A 19,951-nucleotide genomic window follows, 5' to 3' on the forward strand; every position below is an offset into this window, starting at 1 on the left:
TTTCTTTTTTCTAAACAAGAAATATGAAATGCAGAACAGAAGTGGAAAACCTCAACACTTATTGTTGAAAAAGAAACAAAGAAAGTTGGGCTGAGAGGCGCATGAATAGAAAACCATTGTGAAAAAGGCAAAATAGAAAATGAGAAATAGCAAAGAAAAATAGACAAGCAATGAAGGGAAATACTGATTTTTAGAACTATTTGACAGGTCAGACATAAAATGTAGCTCAGGAGTCACAAGTAACAGAAGATAGTAAAAACTCTCAAATTTGTTAATACCCACAAGAGCTGAGGAAAACTCCCCAAGCATGATATGCAAATACTCCGAATTCAAGTAACAGTGTAATGAAACCATGGAGGCAACAAGTTAAATACACTTTTCTCTATGAAATGACTTAATGCAAACATACTTGCTATCTTCTGATATGCATCTTCTAGGGTGCGGCTCTGTTCACGTTTTTCACCCTCAATACGTTTCACATATTCTCTTAATTCTTTATTGGAGCTGCTGTACTTGTCTTTTTCATAGTTGCTATCTGCAAGCTGTCTTCGGACATCGGTTAGCTCCTTGCGCAGCATTTCACTGCTATTTTCCACTGAAAAACATAAATAATACAGATTGAGTTGCAAAAAGGAAATAGACGAACTAACTAGCAAGAAATTTAAGCCCAGGAAATCAGTTCCACAGAACAAAATTGTAAACATTAGACACATGTCATGAGTATATTATTTTTATTTATACTGCACAACACAGATGAGCATTAATAATACTTATAACGGCAGAAACGTGTATATTTAACTGCTGCCAAAAGAATAAAAAGTCTGTAGTTAGATTATCAGACAAATAAATTGAAAAACAACGGCTGAATATGCAATGATCAAAAATTTAGATATCTTTTGCCATCAGAAAGGAAAATGAAAAATGAAAAAAAGGTAAGATGTACAAGTATTTATTGAGGAGAAGCAAATACTGACTCAGAGCTTACATTAGAGAGTCGGAGCACAAAGGTGTACTTGGGAAGAAAGGAGAAGGAAACTGCCTGTGCCCTTTCAAAGGAACCATCCTGGCATTTGCCTTAAACAGTTTAGGGAAATCCTGGAAAACCTAAAGCTAGATGACTATGGGGATTTCAATTGTCATCGACAACAACAACAACAACAGTAACAGTTTGTAATTTGAGCCTCAGTTGTTGGACCACAGTTACTTTTGACACTCGTCCTGCATTAGCTTGTCTCTAATACTAGTATTATGAATGACTTTTCATTTCCTCTACCAACTGTACATGCTATACTATTTTAGGTATAATTCTCTTTCATCAATTTTGGGATTTCTTTCTGATGACTCATTTCTGAAGCTCTGTATGTTCCTATTTTTATCATTTCATTATCTTTGTGTTACACTGGAAGTGAAAATACATCTATTAATTAATTACATTTATTAACTTCACACACAACATTTATTTACATTACTAAAGAAGGAAGCATTTATACTGAACCCATTAAATGTAATCAATTAATGAAAAAGAGCTTTACAACCATACACCAATAAAACATATTTTTAAAAAAAGTTGTCATAACTTCTAAGTTCTCTTCTGAGACTTGAAGCCAATGGTTCGTCAATACTTGACTATAGTGTGAAAACAGCACCCCATAATTTGAACACTGAAGACAAATTTCCTTCTGCACAACACCAGACACTTGGCAAAGTACACATAACTTGCTTGCATTGAAAATTGCTTTTGCACTAAGAATATCTTATATGGCCGAGATGTGCTATATGTACACATAATAAGACTATTTGCCATCTCAGCATTAATAAGAGTTCATTATCATTCCATGGTTGGAACAAGAACCTAGAACAGTGAATACAGACTTAATAGGAGGATCTGTTACCGCAAGAATTGTTGGCCTAATTTGAAGGTGCAATCCAGTGCGTTTCAGTGTCTCCTTTATAGTGGTTCTCTTTCTTGTGATTTTTTTTTTCCAATAGCAGGTTTAGTACATTCCATGAAAAGACAGGTACCTCAGAAAAAGGTTAAGTCATAATTTCTTTATCCATTGCTACTACAAAAATTGTCCTTTTTTTTTTTTAACTGTGCAATATATTTTGTAAAACTGATGTTACATTTTGCTTAAGGAGTCAATTTAACAACTCTTATTACTTTTTAGATAACTTTCTTGAATCAAACCTGAAAAAGAATTAACAATAAATGATTTAAAAATAAAGAAGAGCCAAGTTGGACATTATCTTTAACTGCACCAGTGGCAGAAGTACAAGAATTAGTATCAAAAATTTTGAGATACTACACATTCACTTCTGCCTGAAGTATTAGTGCCTTCATATTTCTCAAAAGCTTACTAGTTTAGTCAGTAAAAATTCATTTTTCCACAGCAATGAAGCAATCTTCACTTTCAACTTGGAATACAGGTAACGTTTTCTTCAGCGAAGTCAGATTTCACAATATTTTTGCACAGGAATTCGTATAAAAAATGACGCTGTTTAGAGAGATCTTTAATGTGATGCACTGATTAAAATGGGTATTTTTTAGTATGTCAGTATAAATAAGAAAATCATAAAATACAGCACTCGAGCTTCACAAATTTGCAAATCAACATGGCACCTGCTTGGTTTGCTTCTATCAGCCAAATATAGTACAGGACACTTGACATCATGAAAATGTATTTCTGCCAGTAAAACATGATACAGAGACTATTTAAAGCAGGACACTCAGAATATTTAAAACAGGACACTGAGAATATTTATTTCAATACCTATTAATATCATTTTCACCATTCTATGAAAGTAGTTTATTGTGTGGTTTAGTTTACATTGGAGTGAGCAAGAATTCTCTCTGGTGTAAACTGCATTCAGTCTTGTTCAGTTCACATTCGTTAGTGTTCGCTCATGGTCCTCTGGCTGTTGGTCATCAAAGGATCAAAGGTTAAAAAGGAAAAGTACAATAAATTTCCTTGAAAATACACAAGTGTGAAAAATTAAAATTATACAAAAGATCTGATCATTGTCACTGTTATGTTCACAACAGCTGTAATTACAAGACTGATGTATCACTGTTATGTTGGAGATTTTTGATGATAAATGAAAATGGTTTACATGGTATCATGCTCACTGCCCTGTAGCAAACCAAACAGCAGATTTTGTCAAGTAGCATATGTGACAGCTTATATGAATGTATTAAACCTCATTAATCATATTTTAATGAAATTATTTTCCTTTCACATACTTTAAATCAGTCCTTGAAATGTTTTCCACATATCACTGCAGACATCAGAGACTGTCCAGGAGATAGCAACTACTGAATTGTGAACAACCACCAATGTAAAAGTTTCCAGTAACTAACAAACAGAGAGTAAATGCTAGCATTCATTCAGATTATGTTGGTCATCGGTACTTAATATTCTGCTTTTAAATTTCCTCCTCAATTGTACTGAGACGCCAATGAAAAGCAACATATGTGCAAAGTTTTGGAAATTAGAGTTGCAATTCAGTATCAACTGCACTTCTCAAAACATTTCCCCTGAATTCCTCTTTTTTAATGCTATTTTGCTTACTTTGTCACAAACAATGAGCTTGCCATGCAAAATAAACCTCTCTGAATATCAAAGGTAAGCACAGTAGTGGCTCTGTGCTCCAATTAATGCCAAGAAACAATAATGTGGTGCTGATATGCTGTGCCTGTTATTTTGTATTCTTTTCTGTTCCAACTAGTGTAAACACTTGCTCATGGATACAAGTGAATTGTAGTAAACACTGGGAAATTGTCTGTAACTGTTCATTTGCTTGACTTCACTTCCATTCACCTAGGTGTAAATCGGGCTTGATGTATTCATAGGCCGGGGCATATATTGGGTTAAAAGTCCTCAGATACCAAGCTCATTTATGTTTTTGCTAAACAGAAGTGTTGCACTCAATGTTTTTCATATTTACAGCTGCATATTACGAAAATACCTAGTTTAATTGATGCTCTGCATTAAAGATATTTTTTTTTGTTTTAAAGTGCCACTTTTTTGTACAATAGGTTGTGCAAAAATGACAGGAAATGTCACGTTGGCGACTAAGATTGGTACTGGAATGTTGTCACTTGATGTCATATCTGGAACCACAGTTCTTTAAACAAGAAAGCCACTGTTATTTTAAGATTATATGTAATTCTCAGAATTGGAAAAAAAGGTCAAATCCAATTTCAGCATTCAATAACTATTAGTTACCAATATTAGTAAACTGCTACCCTTAGATTTACAACATTTTTGCAAGGGAACAGAAAAAATACCAGATTTTGTGACATTTAGTAACAATTTGAAGTTGTATTATAGCACTAATAGTTGGAGGTGGTGTATTTATTTTTGCTTTGTGACAGAAACACATAACCACACTGCACAAACACTCCCCAGTTGTCCCTATGCAAAGGTGTACAATTTGTACAATACACCCGAGGAGGAAGAAATAATTGAAGGTATGTTAGTCAGTCTCTAGGTTATTATAGGTGCACGACCAGATCTGAGCAGCAACAATGGAAGAAGTATGTCATGACAAAGCCGATGGAACCAACCTCATGATCACCTAAAGCGATTTAGGTAAACCATGAAAAACCTACATAAGAGGAAAGTGCCTTCACCATTGAGTCACAAAAAATGCTGACATAATGATCAGGAATCCATCTCACCATTTCAGGGTAACTAACAAAACTGAAGAAACTGCAGAAAGGTGGAAATTTAAGGAGATGGGACCTGGACAAACTGATTAAACCAGAGGTTGTACAGAGTTTCAGGGAGAGCATAAGGGAACAATTGTCACAAATTGGGGAAAGAAATACAATAGAAGAAGAATGGGTAGCTCTGAGGGATGAAGTAGTGAAGGCAGCAGAGGATCAAGTAGGTAAAAAGACGAGGGCTAGTAGAAATCCTTGGGTAACAGAAGAAATATTGAATTTAATTGATGAGCGGAGAAAATATAAAAATGCAGTAAATGAAGCAGGCAAAAAGGAATACAAACGTCTCAAAAATGAGATTGACAGTAAGTGCAAAATGGCTAAGAAGGGATGGCTAGAGGATAAATGTAAGGATGTAGAGGCTTATCTCACTAGGGGTAAGATAGATACTGCCTACAGGAAAATTAAAGAAACCTTTAGAGAAAAGAGAACCACTTGTATGAATATCAAGAGCTCAGATGGAAACCCAGTTCTAAGTAAAGAAGGGAAAGCAGAAAGGTGCAAGGACTATATAGAGGGTCTATACAAGGGCGACGTACTTGAGGACAATATTCTGGAAATGGAAGGTAATGTAGATGAAGACGAAATGGGAGATACGATACTGCGTGAAGAGTCTGACAGAGCACTGAAAGACCTGAGTCAAAACAAGGCCCCGGGAGTAGAAAACATTCTATTAGAACTACTGACGGCCTTGGGAGAGCCAGTCCTGACAAAACTCTACCATCTGGTGAGCAAGATGTATGAGACAGGCGAAATACTCTCAGACTTCAAGAAGAATATAATAATTCCAATCCCAAAGAAAGCAGGTGTTGACAGATGTGAAAATTACTGAACAATCAGTTTAATAAGCCACAGCTGCAAAATACTAACAAGAATTCTTTACAGACGAATGGAAAAACTAGTAGAAGCCGACCTCGGGGAAGATCAGTTTGGATTCCGTAGAAATACTGGAACACGTGAGGCAATACTGACCTTACGACTTATCTTAGAAGAAAGATTAAGGAAAGGCAAACCTGCGTTTCTAGCACTTGTAGACTTAGAAAAAGCTTTTGACAATGTTGACTGGAATACCCTCTTTCAAATTCTAAAGGTGGCAAGGGTAAAATACAGGGAGCAAAAGGCTATTTACAATTTGTACAGAAACCAGATGGCAGTTATAAGAGTCGAGGGGCATGAAAGGGAAGCAGCAGTTGGGAAGGGAGTGAGACAGGGTTAAAGCCTCTCCCTGATGTTATTCAATCTGTATATTGAGCAAGCAGTAAAGGATACAAAAGAAAAATTCGGAGTAGGTATTAAAATCCATGGAGAAGAAATAAAAACTTTGAGGTTCGCCGATGACATTGTAATTCTGTCAGAAACAGCAAAGGACTTGGAAGAGCAGTTGAGTGGAATGGACAGTGTCTTGAAAGGAGGATATAAGATGAACATCAACAAAGGAAAACGAGGATAATGGAATGTAGTCGAATTAAGTCAGGTGATGCTGAGGGAATTAGATTAGGAAATGAGACACATAAAGTAGTAAAGGAGTTTTGCTATTTGGGGAGCAAAATAACTGATGATGGTCGAAGTAGAGAGGATATAAAATGTAGACTGGCATTGGCAAGGAAAGCGTTTCTGAAGAAGAGAAATTTGTTAACATCGAGTATAGATTCAAATGTCAGGAAGTTGTTTCTGAAAGTATTTGTATGGAGTGTAGCCATGTATGGAAGTGAAACATGGACGATAAATAGTTTGGACAAGAAGAGAATAGAAGCTTTCGAAATGTGGTGCTAAAGAAGAATGCTGAAGATTAGATGGGTAGATCACATAAATAATGAGGAGGTATTGAATACACTCCTGGAAATTGAAATAAGAACACCGTGAATTCATTGTCCCGGGAAGGGGAAACTTTATTGACACATTCCTGGGGTCAGATACATCACATGATCACACTGATAGAACCACAGGCACATAGACACAGGCAACAGAGCATGCACAATGTCGGCACTAGTACAGTGTATATCCTCCTTTCGCAGCAATGCAGGCTGCTATTCTCCCATGGAGACGATCGTAGAGATGCTGGATGTAGTCCTGTGGAACGGCTTGCCATGCCATTTCCACCTGGCGCCTCAGTTGGACCAGCGTTCCTGCTGGACGTGCAGACCGCGTGAGACGACACTTCATCCAGTCCCAAACATGCTCAATGGGGGACAGATCCGGAGATCTTGCTGGCCAGGGTAGTTGACTTACACCTTCTACAGCACGTTGGGTGGCACGGGATACATGCGGACGTGCATTGTCCTGTTGGAACAGCAAGTTCCCTTGCCGGTCTAGGAATGGTAGAACGATGGGTTCGATGACGGTTTGGATGTACCGTGCACTATTCAGTGTCCCCTCAACGATCACCAGTGGTGTACAGCCAGTGTAGGAGATCGCTCCCCACACCATGATGCCGGGTGTTGGCCCTGTGTGCCTTGGTCGTATGCAGACCTGATTGTGGCGCTCACCTGCACGGCGCCAAACACCCATACGACCATCATTGGCACGAAGGCAGAAGCGACTCTCATCGCTGAAGACGACACGTCTCCATTCGTCCCTCCATTCACGCCTGTCGCGACACCACTGGAGGCGGGCTGCACGATGTTGGGGCGTGAGCGGAAGACGGCCTAACGGTGTGCGGGACCGTAGCCCAGCTTCATGGAGACGGTTGCGAATGGTCCTCGCCGATACCCCAGGAGCAACAGTGTCCCTAATTTGCTGGGAAGTGGCGGTGCGGTCCCCTACGGCACTGCGTAGGATCCTACAGTCTTGGCGTGCATCCGTGCGTCGCTGCGGTCCGGTCCCAGGTCGACGGGCACGTGCACCTTCCGCCGACCACTGGCGACAACATCGATGTACTGTGGAGACCTCACGCCCCACGTGTTGAGCAATTCGGCGGTACGTCCACCCGGCCTCCCGCATGCCCACTATACGCCCTCACTCAAAGTCCGTCAACTGCACATACGGTTCACGTCCACGCTGTCGCGGCATGCTACCGGTGTTAAAGACTGCGATGGAGCTCCGTAAGCCACGGCAAACTGGCTGACACTGACGGCGGCGGTGCACAAATGCTGCGCAGCTAGCGCCATTCGACGGCCAACACCGCGGTTCCTGGTGTGTCCGCTGTGCCGTGCGTGTGATCATTGCTTGTACAGCCCTCTCGCAGTGTCCGGAGCAAGTATGGTGGGTCTGACACACCGGTGTCAATGTGTTCTTTTTTCCATTTCCAGGAGTGTAGAATTGGGGAGAAGAGGAGTTTATGGCACAACTTGACAAGAAGAAGGGACCGGTTGGTAAGACATGTTCTGAGGCATCAAGGGATCACAAATTTAGCATTGGAGGGCAGCGTGGAAGGTAAAAATCGTAGAGGGAGACCAAGAGATGAATACACAAAGCAGATTCAGAAGGATGTAGGTTGCAGTAAGTACTGGGAGATGAAGAAGCTTGCACAGGATAGAGTAGCATGGAGAGCTGCATCAAACCAGTCTCAGGACTGAAGACCACAACAACAACAACAACAACAAAACCTGTGTATTAGAGTCACAACATTTTTTTGTCACAATAACTAATTTATTGTACCTACAGCGGCAAGGAAACATAACATATTTGGATGAGATGCTGGATAATGTCATAACTTAAATGAGTTATTTAATAGTTTATATACTATAATAAATGCTCAGAATTTGAGGCCTGCTTACAGGGTTTGTCCATGTACAATTGTCCGTAGATCTTCAGTTCTCCAACATACTCTCTCCTACAATCACAAATCAAAGAATCTATTCTGCATACCTTGCTGGACTAGTAGAAGTAGTTTAAAAACAGTTCACATCACAATGAAGGGAGAAATATTTGTTCAGGAAACAACTTTTAGGCTGTGGCTAACATTTCAGTGATAACATTTCTCCCATAAGTATTGACATAGCAACACATGCAGGGGAGCTTAAGTACTAACAGTATTGAAACTGTTCAAGAACAGGTTGAGAATCATGATACCTAAGTAGGTGAGATTATTACTTGCAAAAGACAATGTTTCAGTTTTGAATCCCATTCCAGGACACAGTTCCACCCTGAAAGAAAGTTTCAAAATCAGCACAATCTGCTGCAGAGTGGAATATTCATTCTGAAAAGAGACACTAGTCTGTGCAAAGCCATTTATTCACAACATTCTTTCCTCTAGGAGAGCTGATCTAACAAGGTATGCAGGAGCGTTTCCATGAAGTTTGAAAATTAGGAGAGTACTACAAAGAAGAAAGCTGTGTATGTGTCATAAGCATTGCCTCAATAGCTCAGCCAGAAAGAACGACGGAAGGATGATTAGGGTTTATTGTCCTATTAATGATGATATCATTAGTGATGGAGCACAAGTTCAGATTGGAAGCAGATGTGAAAGGAAATCAGCTGAGACCTTTTGAAAGGAACCATCCTGACATTTGAATACAGCAGTTCAGAGAAACCACAGGAAATCTAAATTGGAATGGCTGGACAGGGATTTGAACTGCATGCACGGTGTCTTACCACTGTGCCTTCTTGCTTGATCAATCTGTGAGAGCATTATCTGGGAAAGGTAGGATTCCAGGTACATGTTCTTCTCTGGCATGTATTATAGCCTGTCATGTAGTTTCCAAAAGAGTGCGCAAACAGTGCATACTCTGCTTCAGAGTGAAAGATTCATTCTGAAAAAGAATATATAATACGTACACCTCTCTGACTACTTCTTATTTTGTGTAACATGAACTGTAGATTTCATTCAAGTGAAGTAAACGAGGAATATTTTTGAAACAGTATCAACAAAGGGCTTATTCTGAAACAAAAGATCAACAGGTGATAGTAGGATTCGGGTTTGTCACAGATTACCATATCAATTGTAAGATGTTTTTAGCAGGAGTATAAAACAAGTTATTGCATGTTTAAATTGGTTATCAATCATGTGTGAGTTTGAGAATGGAACACAATTACATTTCTGTGTTTTTTTAAAGAATTACATACTCATTACAAACCCATCATGAATAATGTGTTATTTACCTCAATGCAAAATACTGGAAGACACTAAATTCCAGAAGGTGTTTTTGCTCTAAAATTTGAGGCAATGAAAGAAATACAAGAATAATGACATCAATGTGTGTTCACAAGAGAAGCCCCATCAAATTTCTTTTTTAATTTTTTAAATGATGTAACAAATGTAGTTGTAGGGAGATACTCAAAAGAAAGATGAGAAACTAAAAATTATGGCAACGGCAATAGAATATCACTTTTCAAAATGAACAGAAATGCCTCTTCCTGTAGAGGAGTAACATTCACTGTGGGAACGATCATGAAGAAACGGCAAATAGAGCGGACCCATGACTGATTCATTTCCTACTGGTGTTAATAGTAATACTGAAATCCTACCTAACAAATGTGCCTTACATCTCACAAATAAAAACAAACGGTTCCAACTTACATTCTTTAAGTTTGCGCAGTGTCTCCTGCAGTTGCTGATGACAACTGTCATATCTATCTTCAGCTAGATGTAACTGAACTTTCAGTTCTTGAGCTTCCTGTTGAGCAAGATCACGCTCCTTACGAATTTCAGCAGCGGATGCTTCAAGCTTAGCTCTTTCATCTTCTCCTCTTACTCTAATGGAACAAAGACCTTCTGTTAAATATTTTCACAGGACACAAAATATGCATATAGTAGCATAAATGGTGAAGCATATAGTAGCATAAATGGTGAAGTTTTCCATGATGACTTACATTCTACCTGTATTGATAATATTCTAAAAACCATGTATTTGAAGATGTTTATAAATTTTACATAGATTTAGGAATCTCAGGCCACTCTGCATTATTCTATGAACTACAAAAAATTAAGAAAGAAATATCCTGTAACAAAAGCCATATGAAAAGGATCTTCAATGAAAAAAATTCAGTTACATTTAGAAATAAGTTAAGAGACATTGAATGGCATTACAACACCTGCATTTTGAGTAATAGTAACTTTAACAATTTTTTAAGTAACTTTCCTGAAATATTTATTGGAACTTTTTCACTCAGAACAACATGCAACAAAATGACTAACTTAAATAGATAAACCAGGGTATAAAAATTTCTAGTGCCAGGAAGAGGAAACTCGACAATGAACTGAAATATAATAAAAACGGACATTTTACTGAATACGTTTGTCAGTGTAAAGCTATATTTCAAGAGTTGTGAGGGCAGCCAAAAAAGGCAAACAAGAAGTTTATAGTACAACCTAAAAGTAAAACAAAAACAGTGTGGTCTGTTGTCAATTCAGAGTTAGGTGTTAGAGTTAGTAGTAATGAAATATCTAGGATTAAAGTAGATGATAGCTTTATTGTAATCCCAGATAAAATTACAGAGTGAAACTTCCTGGCAGATTAAAACTGTGTACCCGACCGAGACTCGAACTCGGGACCTTTGCCTTTCGTGGGCAAGTGCTCTACCATCTGAGCTAACGAAGCACGACACACTCCCGGTACTCACAGCTTTGCTTCTGCCAGTATCTCATCTCCTACCTTCCAAACTTTACAGAAGCTCTCCTGTGAACCTTGCAGGACTAGCACTCCTGAAAGAAAGGATACTGCAGAAACATGGCTTAGCCACAGCCTGGGGGATGTTTCCAGAATGAGATATTCACTCTGCAGTGGAGTGTGCGCTGATATGAAACTTCCTGGCAGATTAAAACTGTGTGCCCGACCGAGACTCGAACTCGAGACCTTTGCCTTTCGCGGGCAAGTGCTCTACCATCTGAGCTACCGAAGCACGACTCACGCCTGGTACTCACAGCTTTACTTCTGCCAGTATCTCGTCTCCTACCTTCCAAACTTTACAGAAGCTCTCCTGTGGACCTTGCAGGACTAACACTCCTGAAAGAAAGGATACTGCAGAGACTTGGCTTAGCCACAGCCTGGGGGATGTTTCCAGTATGAGAGCACTTGCCCGCGAAAGGCAAAGGTCCCGAGTTCGAGTCTCGGTCGGGCACACAGTTTTAATCTGCCAGGAAGTTTCATATCAGCGCACACTCCGCTGCAGAGTGAATATCTCATTCTGGAAATTACAGACTGTTTAAATGAATTGGGGCAAAGTCTGATGTTGATGTAGCAGAGTATCAGAGTAAAGTAAATCCCTTTGGAGTCCACTATGAAGTTGAGTACCTTACAGATTTTAAAAAAGTCACAATAAAGGATATGGAAAATGTCATATTATCATTAAAAAATAAAAACTCTGATGGTTGGGATACCCACTGAAGTGATTAAAATGGTGAGTGGCATAATAGCTGCTCCCCTAACTACAGTATTTAACCAGTCTTTTGAACAGGGATGCTTTACCGATGTTTTGAAGTATACCACCGTCAGACCTCTGTTCAAGAAAGGGTAGAGGGAAGATTGGGAAACTATTGGCCTATTTCTATTCTTCCAGTCCTGTCAGAAGCATTAGAGAAAGTACCTGCAAACCAGATCAAAAACTTTATTGTAAAAAATGATATTATTATAAGTAACCAATTTGGATTTCAATGAGGAAAAAAACACTCTGGATGTAGTGAGTAACTTTATTGAAAAGATAGACAAATTATTGAAAAGATAGACAAATCATTGGATGAGAGGAGTAAAAGTGCAGGTATCTCCTGTGATCTGACAAAAGCATTTGGCTCTGGGGACCATGACTTGCTTATCTACAAATTAGACAACTACAGGATTAAGGACAATGCTCTAAATTGGCTAACATCATACTTACAAAACAGAAAACAAAGGGTAACTAGTACCTCAGATGCAGTGAATCATTATCCTAAATGGAGTACAGCATCACAAGTGTGCCTCAAGGCTCCATTTTGGGGTCAATCCTGTTCCTATTCTATGTAAATGACTTATCCATAAATATAAATTCCTCATCAGTTCTGTTTGAAGACAATACTTCTGTTTTAATTGAAGATGAAAATGCAGAAACAATTCCAAGCTCCATCGTAAGCACATTGGATATCTTAGAAAACTGGTTCCAGTTAAATGGGTTGAAACTGAACACTGTAAAAACTCATATGATACATTTCAAAACCAAACATTAAAAATGTATGGGACTTAAAATATAACATGACAAGCAACCTATGAAAGAAGTCGATATGGTCAAATTCCTGGGACTAAATGTGAAGAAGAACTTAAGCTGGAATACACATATTGATTTCCTATCAAATAAACTAAACAGTTTTGCGTGTGCAATGCAAATACTAGCAAATTTGACTGATTTGAGTACACAAAAAATTGATTGTTATAGTTATTTTGAATCTGTCATTAAATATGGGATAATCTTCTGGGGAAGTTCAAGTAGTGTATCTCAAATACTGAAACTGCAAAAGAAAATTGTCTGACACGTGTACTGCACAGCAAACAGAGTCTTTGTTGCCCATTATTTCGGAAACTAAAAAAACCGAACCGTTCCCTCCACATACAATTATGGAATTATAATCTTCCTACACCGCAGACAAAAAATATTTGAGGAGAATCATTTTATCCATACATATAACACAAGAAATAAAAATAATTTTATGCTATGCACACACCAGTTGAAATTACATGCGCGACTCCACAGTATATGGGGATGATAATATATAACAAGCTAATGGGCAAAAAACATATTTAATATGAAGCCAGAAATTTTAAAAATGAGGCTACAGTAGATTCTGTGGGAGGAATGTGGCTATTCAATAGAAGAATTCATAGAGGATGAAATGATAATTTGAGCAAGTGGTAATTAAATGTTAGATTTTATTGTATGCATATATAACAAAATTGTATAATTATTATGAAGCTGTTTGTTAACATCAGCTGTTCTTTGTTTATGGTGAAATTTTACCACAATTTGACGTGTCTCCTGTAGCTGAATCAAATGATTTAGGTTATGTAAATTACAAGACAAATATGCCACAATTCACAATTCTCTTAACTGTAAATGATATTCTAATGTATGTTAATCTGCATAACAATCTTCATTTATGGACAGACATTCCTTGAGCTCAACATACAGAAAATAATTTTTAATAATTGTATTTGTATTTAAATACATTTTCTCTACCACTGGCACACATCCAGTGTTAATATACTAATGGTATACATGGTATTTCGCATTACACTGTACATTAGTTTTGGCAAATAATTACCAAAAATTAACCACTGTACATTATTGCAAATGAACAGTTAACAGAGATGGCATCTGCTCCAATTTCACAACAGACGTAGTAGTAAGTATTGTTTAGCGCAATATTGTCAAAACACATGATGGTAAAGGAAAACACATTGTCAATATTAACCTCATTAATGACCAAGATGTAAACTGAAACCTACCATGTTGATTACTGGAATGGAACAAAATTTTGATGTTGGCTTTTCAGAGTTTTGTAGTACTGATAATAGCTACAAAAAATAAAGATGACCCAATGTCTAAACAACAACTGAATTTTGTATCTATTTATTCCCAGAGCGGAATAACAACCTTAAATTCCATAAAAAAAATTTTCCCCACTGCATGCAGGTGCATCATTATTATGATAGAGAGATAGAGAAATTAAATTATGTAGCACATCTCATATAAACTCAAATATTCATTTCAATTTAGGGCACTACCTCACTGTTTGCAGACAGTAATTTTGTTGATACTAATGAATCATATTGTTTGACCCCCACCCCCTCCAACACCCTCCCTTCCCATTCCACTACAAGTTATTCCCTGTTTTTGCAGAATCTAACAACAGACATTTAATGGCAAAATTTCAGCCTCTATTACAAAGCTACACATTACAGGTCCCTCATTACTTCATCAGTTCTAGTGTTCCTACGCCGTGACACTGTGTCACCAAATTAACAAATAAAATCTGTCTCAGCCACAACCTGGTAAACATACAGTAAATTTCGTCTCAGCATGGCATAGAACTATGCACATGGAATACTGATGGTGCAGCATGAAGTGTTCCATGAACCTAATGATGGGGCCGAATCGCCACATCACTACCCTACCATGGAGTTCACTGGCTGAAACTGGAAGTACTAATGACAATACAATATGATGCTATGCTGGAGCAGTTTTACACTCATTAGTGGTCACTATAAGGTGATGCATTCCAGCAGAATATCCAAGGACAGGTAAAATTGTCATCCTTTTTTGATCATATTCATTAATCACAACAAAATGTTTCCAGAGAAAGCCAAGAGTTTTCTTCACTGCTGTAGTTTTGGCTGTTAATGATTCTGCTGTTGTTGCACTTCTGTGAGAAGAGGATATGTAAGACACTCTTCCACAATTGTCACTCACGATTTGGAGACACTGACGTGCAGGCCCCACTAATATGGAAAAAAAAATTGAAAAATCCAATCAACTAGTTTCTCTATAGGTCTCCTATCAGCCCTTGTCAATTGGCAACCCAATGATGTACTAAGGTTTCCTCAAAACTGTGCCTCAGCTTCTCCCGTTTGATAAACTTGTACATCAATAGGAAAATTACCTGGATTAATATTTTGCTCAGTAACAAACATTTTGTTTCCATATATCTACCTGGCTGCAGACCAATGATCTCATTAATTACTGTCATACTCAGATTTATCCTTAGCATTTCTTTTATAAGTTTTCCCCCATTCATTTTAGCAACCTTTCAAATACCTGAATAACCACCTTTTCCAATGCAGACGAGCAGGAAGGGAGTCAAGCACTAGACTTCTTGGTTGATGACCCATGATGCAAACAGCCCGATCAAGATGGCCCCACAGATTCTTAACTGGGTCTGAATTCAGTCCGTTTGGTAGCCAGGGGAGTATGGTAAATTCATCCCGGTGGTCTTCGAAACCAACACACACACACACACACACTCTCTCTCTCTCTCTCTCTCTCTCTCTCTCTCTCTCTATATATATATATATATATATATATATATATAAAACAGAGGGAAACATTCCACGTGGAAAAAATTGTACATCATATATATATATAAAAGCTATGTGAGAGGTTACACTATGCTGCTGGTATATGCAATCAAGACGAGGAAAAACAAACTGCATGTAGGGATGGGGCACGGTCTCTCCAAGGACATGGCCTTCCACAATGACGACATTTCTCAAGGGCTCCATGAAAACATTCCCCAGACCATAACGCTCCCTCCTCTGGCCTGGACCCTTCTGACGATCCAACGACTATCTGTCTGATAGAGTACAAAACATGATTCATATGAAAAGGCTACTTGGGGGCAGAACTGGAGATGACGAGACAGGGGCTAAAAGAAAGTGACAACAGTAGGATTGTGGTATGTGTTGTAAGGACAGTTCCCATCCAAGTAATTCTGAGAAGCTGCTAAGGCCAAGAGATGGGGGAGGATGGAAGGTGTTCGGGTGGCATGAGAAGGTTTTCAGGTAGTGTGGTTTGTAAATCAGCTGCTGAAGTAAAATACTTCTCTTGGCTACAGTTGGCGGTGGTCATTCTTTTGAATGGGCAACTGCTTGGTTGATTGTCATGCCCACATAAAAGTTTGTGCAAAAGTTACAGCAGAGCTGATGTATGATGTAAATGTTTTCACTAGTGACCCTGCATTTGACAGGATAGTAAAGCATATACTTGTGACAGGACTGATAATGGATGTGCTGGGTGGATGCATAGGACAGATATTGCATCTGGGTCTTCCACAGGCGTGTGAACCATGCAGCAAGGAGTTAGGAGTGAATATGGTGTATGGGTAAACTAGGATGTTTTTCGCATTAACAATGCGGTGGTATACCACTTTAAAAGGGATGGGAAGGAATATGGGTAAGATGTTCCTCATTTCTGGACACAACAGTAACTAGTTGAATCTGTACTGAAGGATATGGTCACATGGTTGCAGTTCAGATTAATATCAGGTAATGACGGGGTGCTCCATTGCAGGTGCTTCATGAAGTCACTTGGAACATTGGGGGCTCAAATGGCTCTGAGCACTATGAGACTTAACATCTGAGGTCATCAGTCCCCTAGAACTACTAAGGACATCACACACATCCGTGCCCGAGGCAGGATTCGAACCTGTGACCGTAGCAGTCGCACAGTTCCAGACTGAAGCGCCTAGAACCGCTCGGCCACACCGGCCGGCGGAAGATTGGGGGCATGCGTGAACATGGCACATGGTATGTTCGCAGACTAGGCTTGGAGGGTACTATCAGATTGGGAAGACCTTAGCAAGACTTTTGGCATACTGGGCATGGGATTGTTCATCACTGCAGATGTGTTGTCCAAGGGTGTCCAGGTTCTATAGCAGGTACTGTTGATGGTTAGAGGGCTTAATATTGATCAAGGTTTTTATGAAGCCACTAGAAAGGTGTAGACCAATGTCTAGGAGTGCAACATGCTGGGCGGAGAAGGAACAGGTGAAGGGGATGGGAGAGAAGGTACTGAGGCTGTGGAGCAAGGAGGATAGTGTCTTGGCCCTTGGTCTAGATCATAAAGGTTGTATCAACGGATCTCAACCAGACAAGGGACTTATTTGAGATATTAACAATGTAGGAAAAAGACAGATTGCTACTTACCATAAAGATGACACATTAAGTTGCAAATAGGCACAATTAAAAGACACTTACACAAAGATTTCGGCCACAGCCTTCATCAGAAAAAGAAACACACACCATTCATTCACACAAACAAAAACACTTCACACACGATTTCCAACTCAGGCAGCTCAGACCAGAATGAAACTGTCACATGGAATGGAAGCAGCAATCTAGAGGGGGTAGGAAAGGGGAAAGAATAGAAGAATAGCATTGTTCATGCGAAACTCAGCTTGTCCTTTTCTCACACAATATACTGAGAACTATGGATGAAGGGCAACAGGCAGATTCCATATTTCTAGATTTCCCAAAAACATCTGACACCGTGCCCCATTGCAGGCTGTTAACAAAGGTATGAGCATATGGAATAATTTCACATATATGTGAAAGCCTTGAAGACTTCTTAAACAACAGAACCCAGTATCTCGTCCTTGACAATGAGTGTTCATCAGAGACAAGGATACTGTCAGGAGTAAAGCAGGGAAGTGTGATAGGACCGCTGTCGTTCTCTATATACATAAATGATTTGGTGGTCAGGCTGGGCTGCAATCTGCAGTTTATTGCTGATGATGCTGTGGTGTATGGTAAGGTGTCAAACTCAAGTGACTGTAGGAAAGATACAAGGCGACTTATACAAAATTTCCAGTTGGTGTGATAAATGGCGGCTATACAGATGAGTAGGAACAACAAACCTGTAATATTCGCATACAGTATTACTAGTATCCTCCTTGACACAGTCAGTTCATTAAAATATCTGGACATAACACTGCAAAGCAATATGAGGTGGAATGAGCATGTGAAAACTGTGCTAGGGAAAGCAAATGGTTGAGTTTGGTTTACTGGGAGAATTTTAGGAAAGAGTGGTTCACTTGTAAAGGAGATTGTATATAGGACACTGGTGTGACATTTTCTTGAGTACTGCTTGAGTGTTTGGGATCTGTACCAGATCGGATTGAAGGAAGACATGAAAGCAATTCACAGGTAGGCTGCTAGATTTGTTGCTGGTAGGTTTGAATGACACATAAGTGATATGGAGATGCTAGAACTCAAATGGGAATCCCTGGAGGGAAGGCGATGTTCTTTTCAAGAAACACTATTGAGAAAATTTAGAGAACCAGCATTTGAAAATGACTGCTGAATGATTCTACTGCTGCCAACATACATCATGCGTAAGGGCCACATGGATAAGATATGCGAAAGTAGGGTTCATATGGGTACATACAAACAGTCATTTTTCCCTCACACTATTTGCAAGTGGAACAGGAGGGAAAATGACAAGTAGTGGTACAGGGTACTGTCCACCACACACCATATGGTGGCTTGCAGAGTATCGATGTAGATGTAGATATACAGCTGGGGGCCTATTGGGAGTCTAGTCCCTGCACACACTGCCAGACAGTGCTGCTCTCTCACCTGACTTGTACACTGCTATCCCTCCCCCTTCCTCAGCCCCTCCAGATTGCTGCTTCCATTCCAAATGACAGTAGCATTCTGCGCAGAGTTGCTGAAGTTGTTGCTTGTATGAATGAACAGTACGTGTTTCTCTCTCTTATTCTGATGAAGACTGTGGCCGAAAGCTCTGTGTAAGTCTCTTAATTGTGCCTGCCTGCAACTTAATGTGTCATCTTTATGGTAAGTAGCAATATATTTCTTTCTACATTGTTGCTATTCCAGCCTGGAGTTTCTATTGTTTAATTTGGGATATTAGGTGGCTAGGAAGATTGGTTTTAGATTGGCCATAAACAGAGTGGCATGTGATGGTACCATGTGGGTGCCAACTGTTGTGCCAAATCTGATTGTACATGTAGTTTGCATGTGTATAAGGTATCAGGTGGTGCTTTGAATTAGCAGGATGTTGGGAGAATAGTGTTTGACAGCAACAAGTCCACCGACATGGGGGATGTTGGATCCAGGTGGTAATGGTGTGAGGATGGTCGAAAGACAATGAACAAAGTGGTTTGTCTTTGATACGGGAAGCTAGGTTGCAGGCAATGAGTTGGAGGTGATGGAAATCAAGAATTAGGATTCTTTCCATAGTGGTACAGTAAACCCGACAAAGGCATATCCAGGATGGTAATGATTATAGATTTTTGGAAGCATGTAAGAGGGGGGTTTACAGGAGATAATAGGAGTGAGAAGGGAGGTGTATTCAGAGGGAGAGATTCTGCGATGGACAGAAGTTTATGCCCGACTTCTGGGATGGGATCTCATTGGCAGAGCTTTTACGTGAAAGGGCAGACAATTGGGGCACAGCTTATGTCACATAATTGTAGCAGTTCATCTTGAAAGTGGTTGAGCCTTTGTTCACAAGGACAATGATAGATAAGAGGTTTGTCAAATTTGCAGAGGACAGTTATTTCCTCTACAAGTGGTTTGGATTTTTGGAAAAGGACCTAGGAAAAGAGGATGAGATAAGGTCAGACACCAGGAATTCCTAGAAAGTTACCCAGGGGTGGTTGGGTGAGATTAGAGGGGCTTCACTGATGGTGTGGAAGTCTGTAAGTATATTGTAATGTCTAATTTTTACATTTACTGGCATTTTTTTCTGCTAGTGTCCCTGCAGAGTTGATACGCTATCTCAGACATTCTACATCTGGCATTATTTGCATCTGTAATCAATTCATTTATGTGAATTACTTCTTGAAGTATTTTGACTTATGGA

General features: G+C 39.3%; 1 protein-coding gene across 1 annotated transcript in view; it reads right to left on the reverse strand.

Moving 5' to 3' along the window:
• The window catches only part of LOC126234648 (rootletin), a 246,891-nt gene that overhangs the window by 76,207 nt on the left and 150,733 nt on the right, over nt 1–19,951 (reverse strand). Inside the window, exons 19-20 of the mRNA XM_049943380.1 lie at nt 10,185–10,360; nt 410–595 (exon numbers count right to left, since the gene is read on the reverse strand). Coding sequence (XP_049799337.1) covers nt 410–595; nt 10,185–10,360 — 362 coding nt within the window. The remainder of the gene's footprint in view (nt 1–409; nt 596–10,184; nt 10,361–19,951) is intronic.

Source organism: Schistocerca nitens, chromosome 2 (assembly GCF_023898315.1).
Source record: "Schistocerca nitens isolate TAMUIC-IGC-003100 chromosome 2, iqSchNite1.1, whole genome shotgun sequence".
Taxonomy (NCBI): domain Eukaryota; kingdom Metazoa; phylum Arthropoda; class Insecta; order Orthoptera; family Acrididae; genus Schistocerca; species Schistocerca nitens.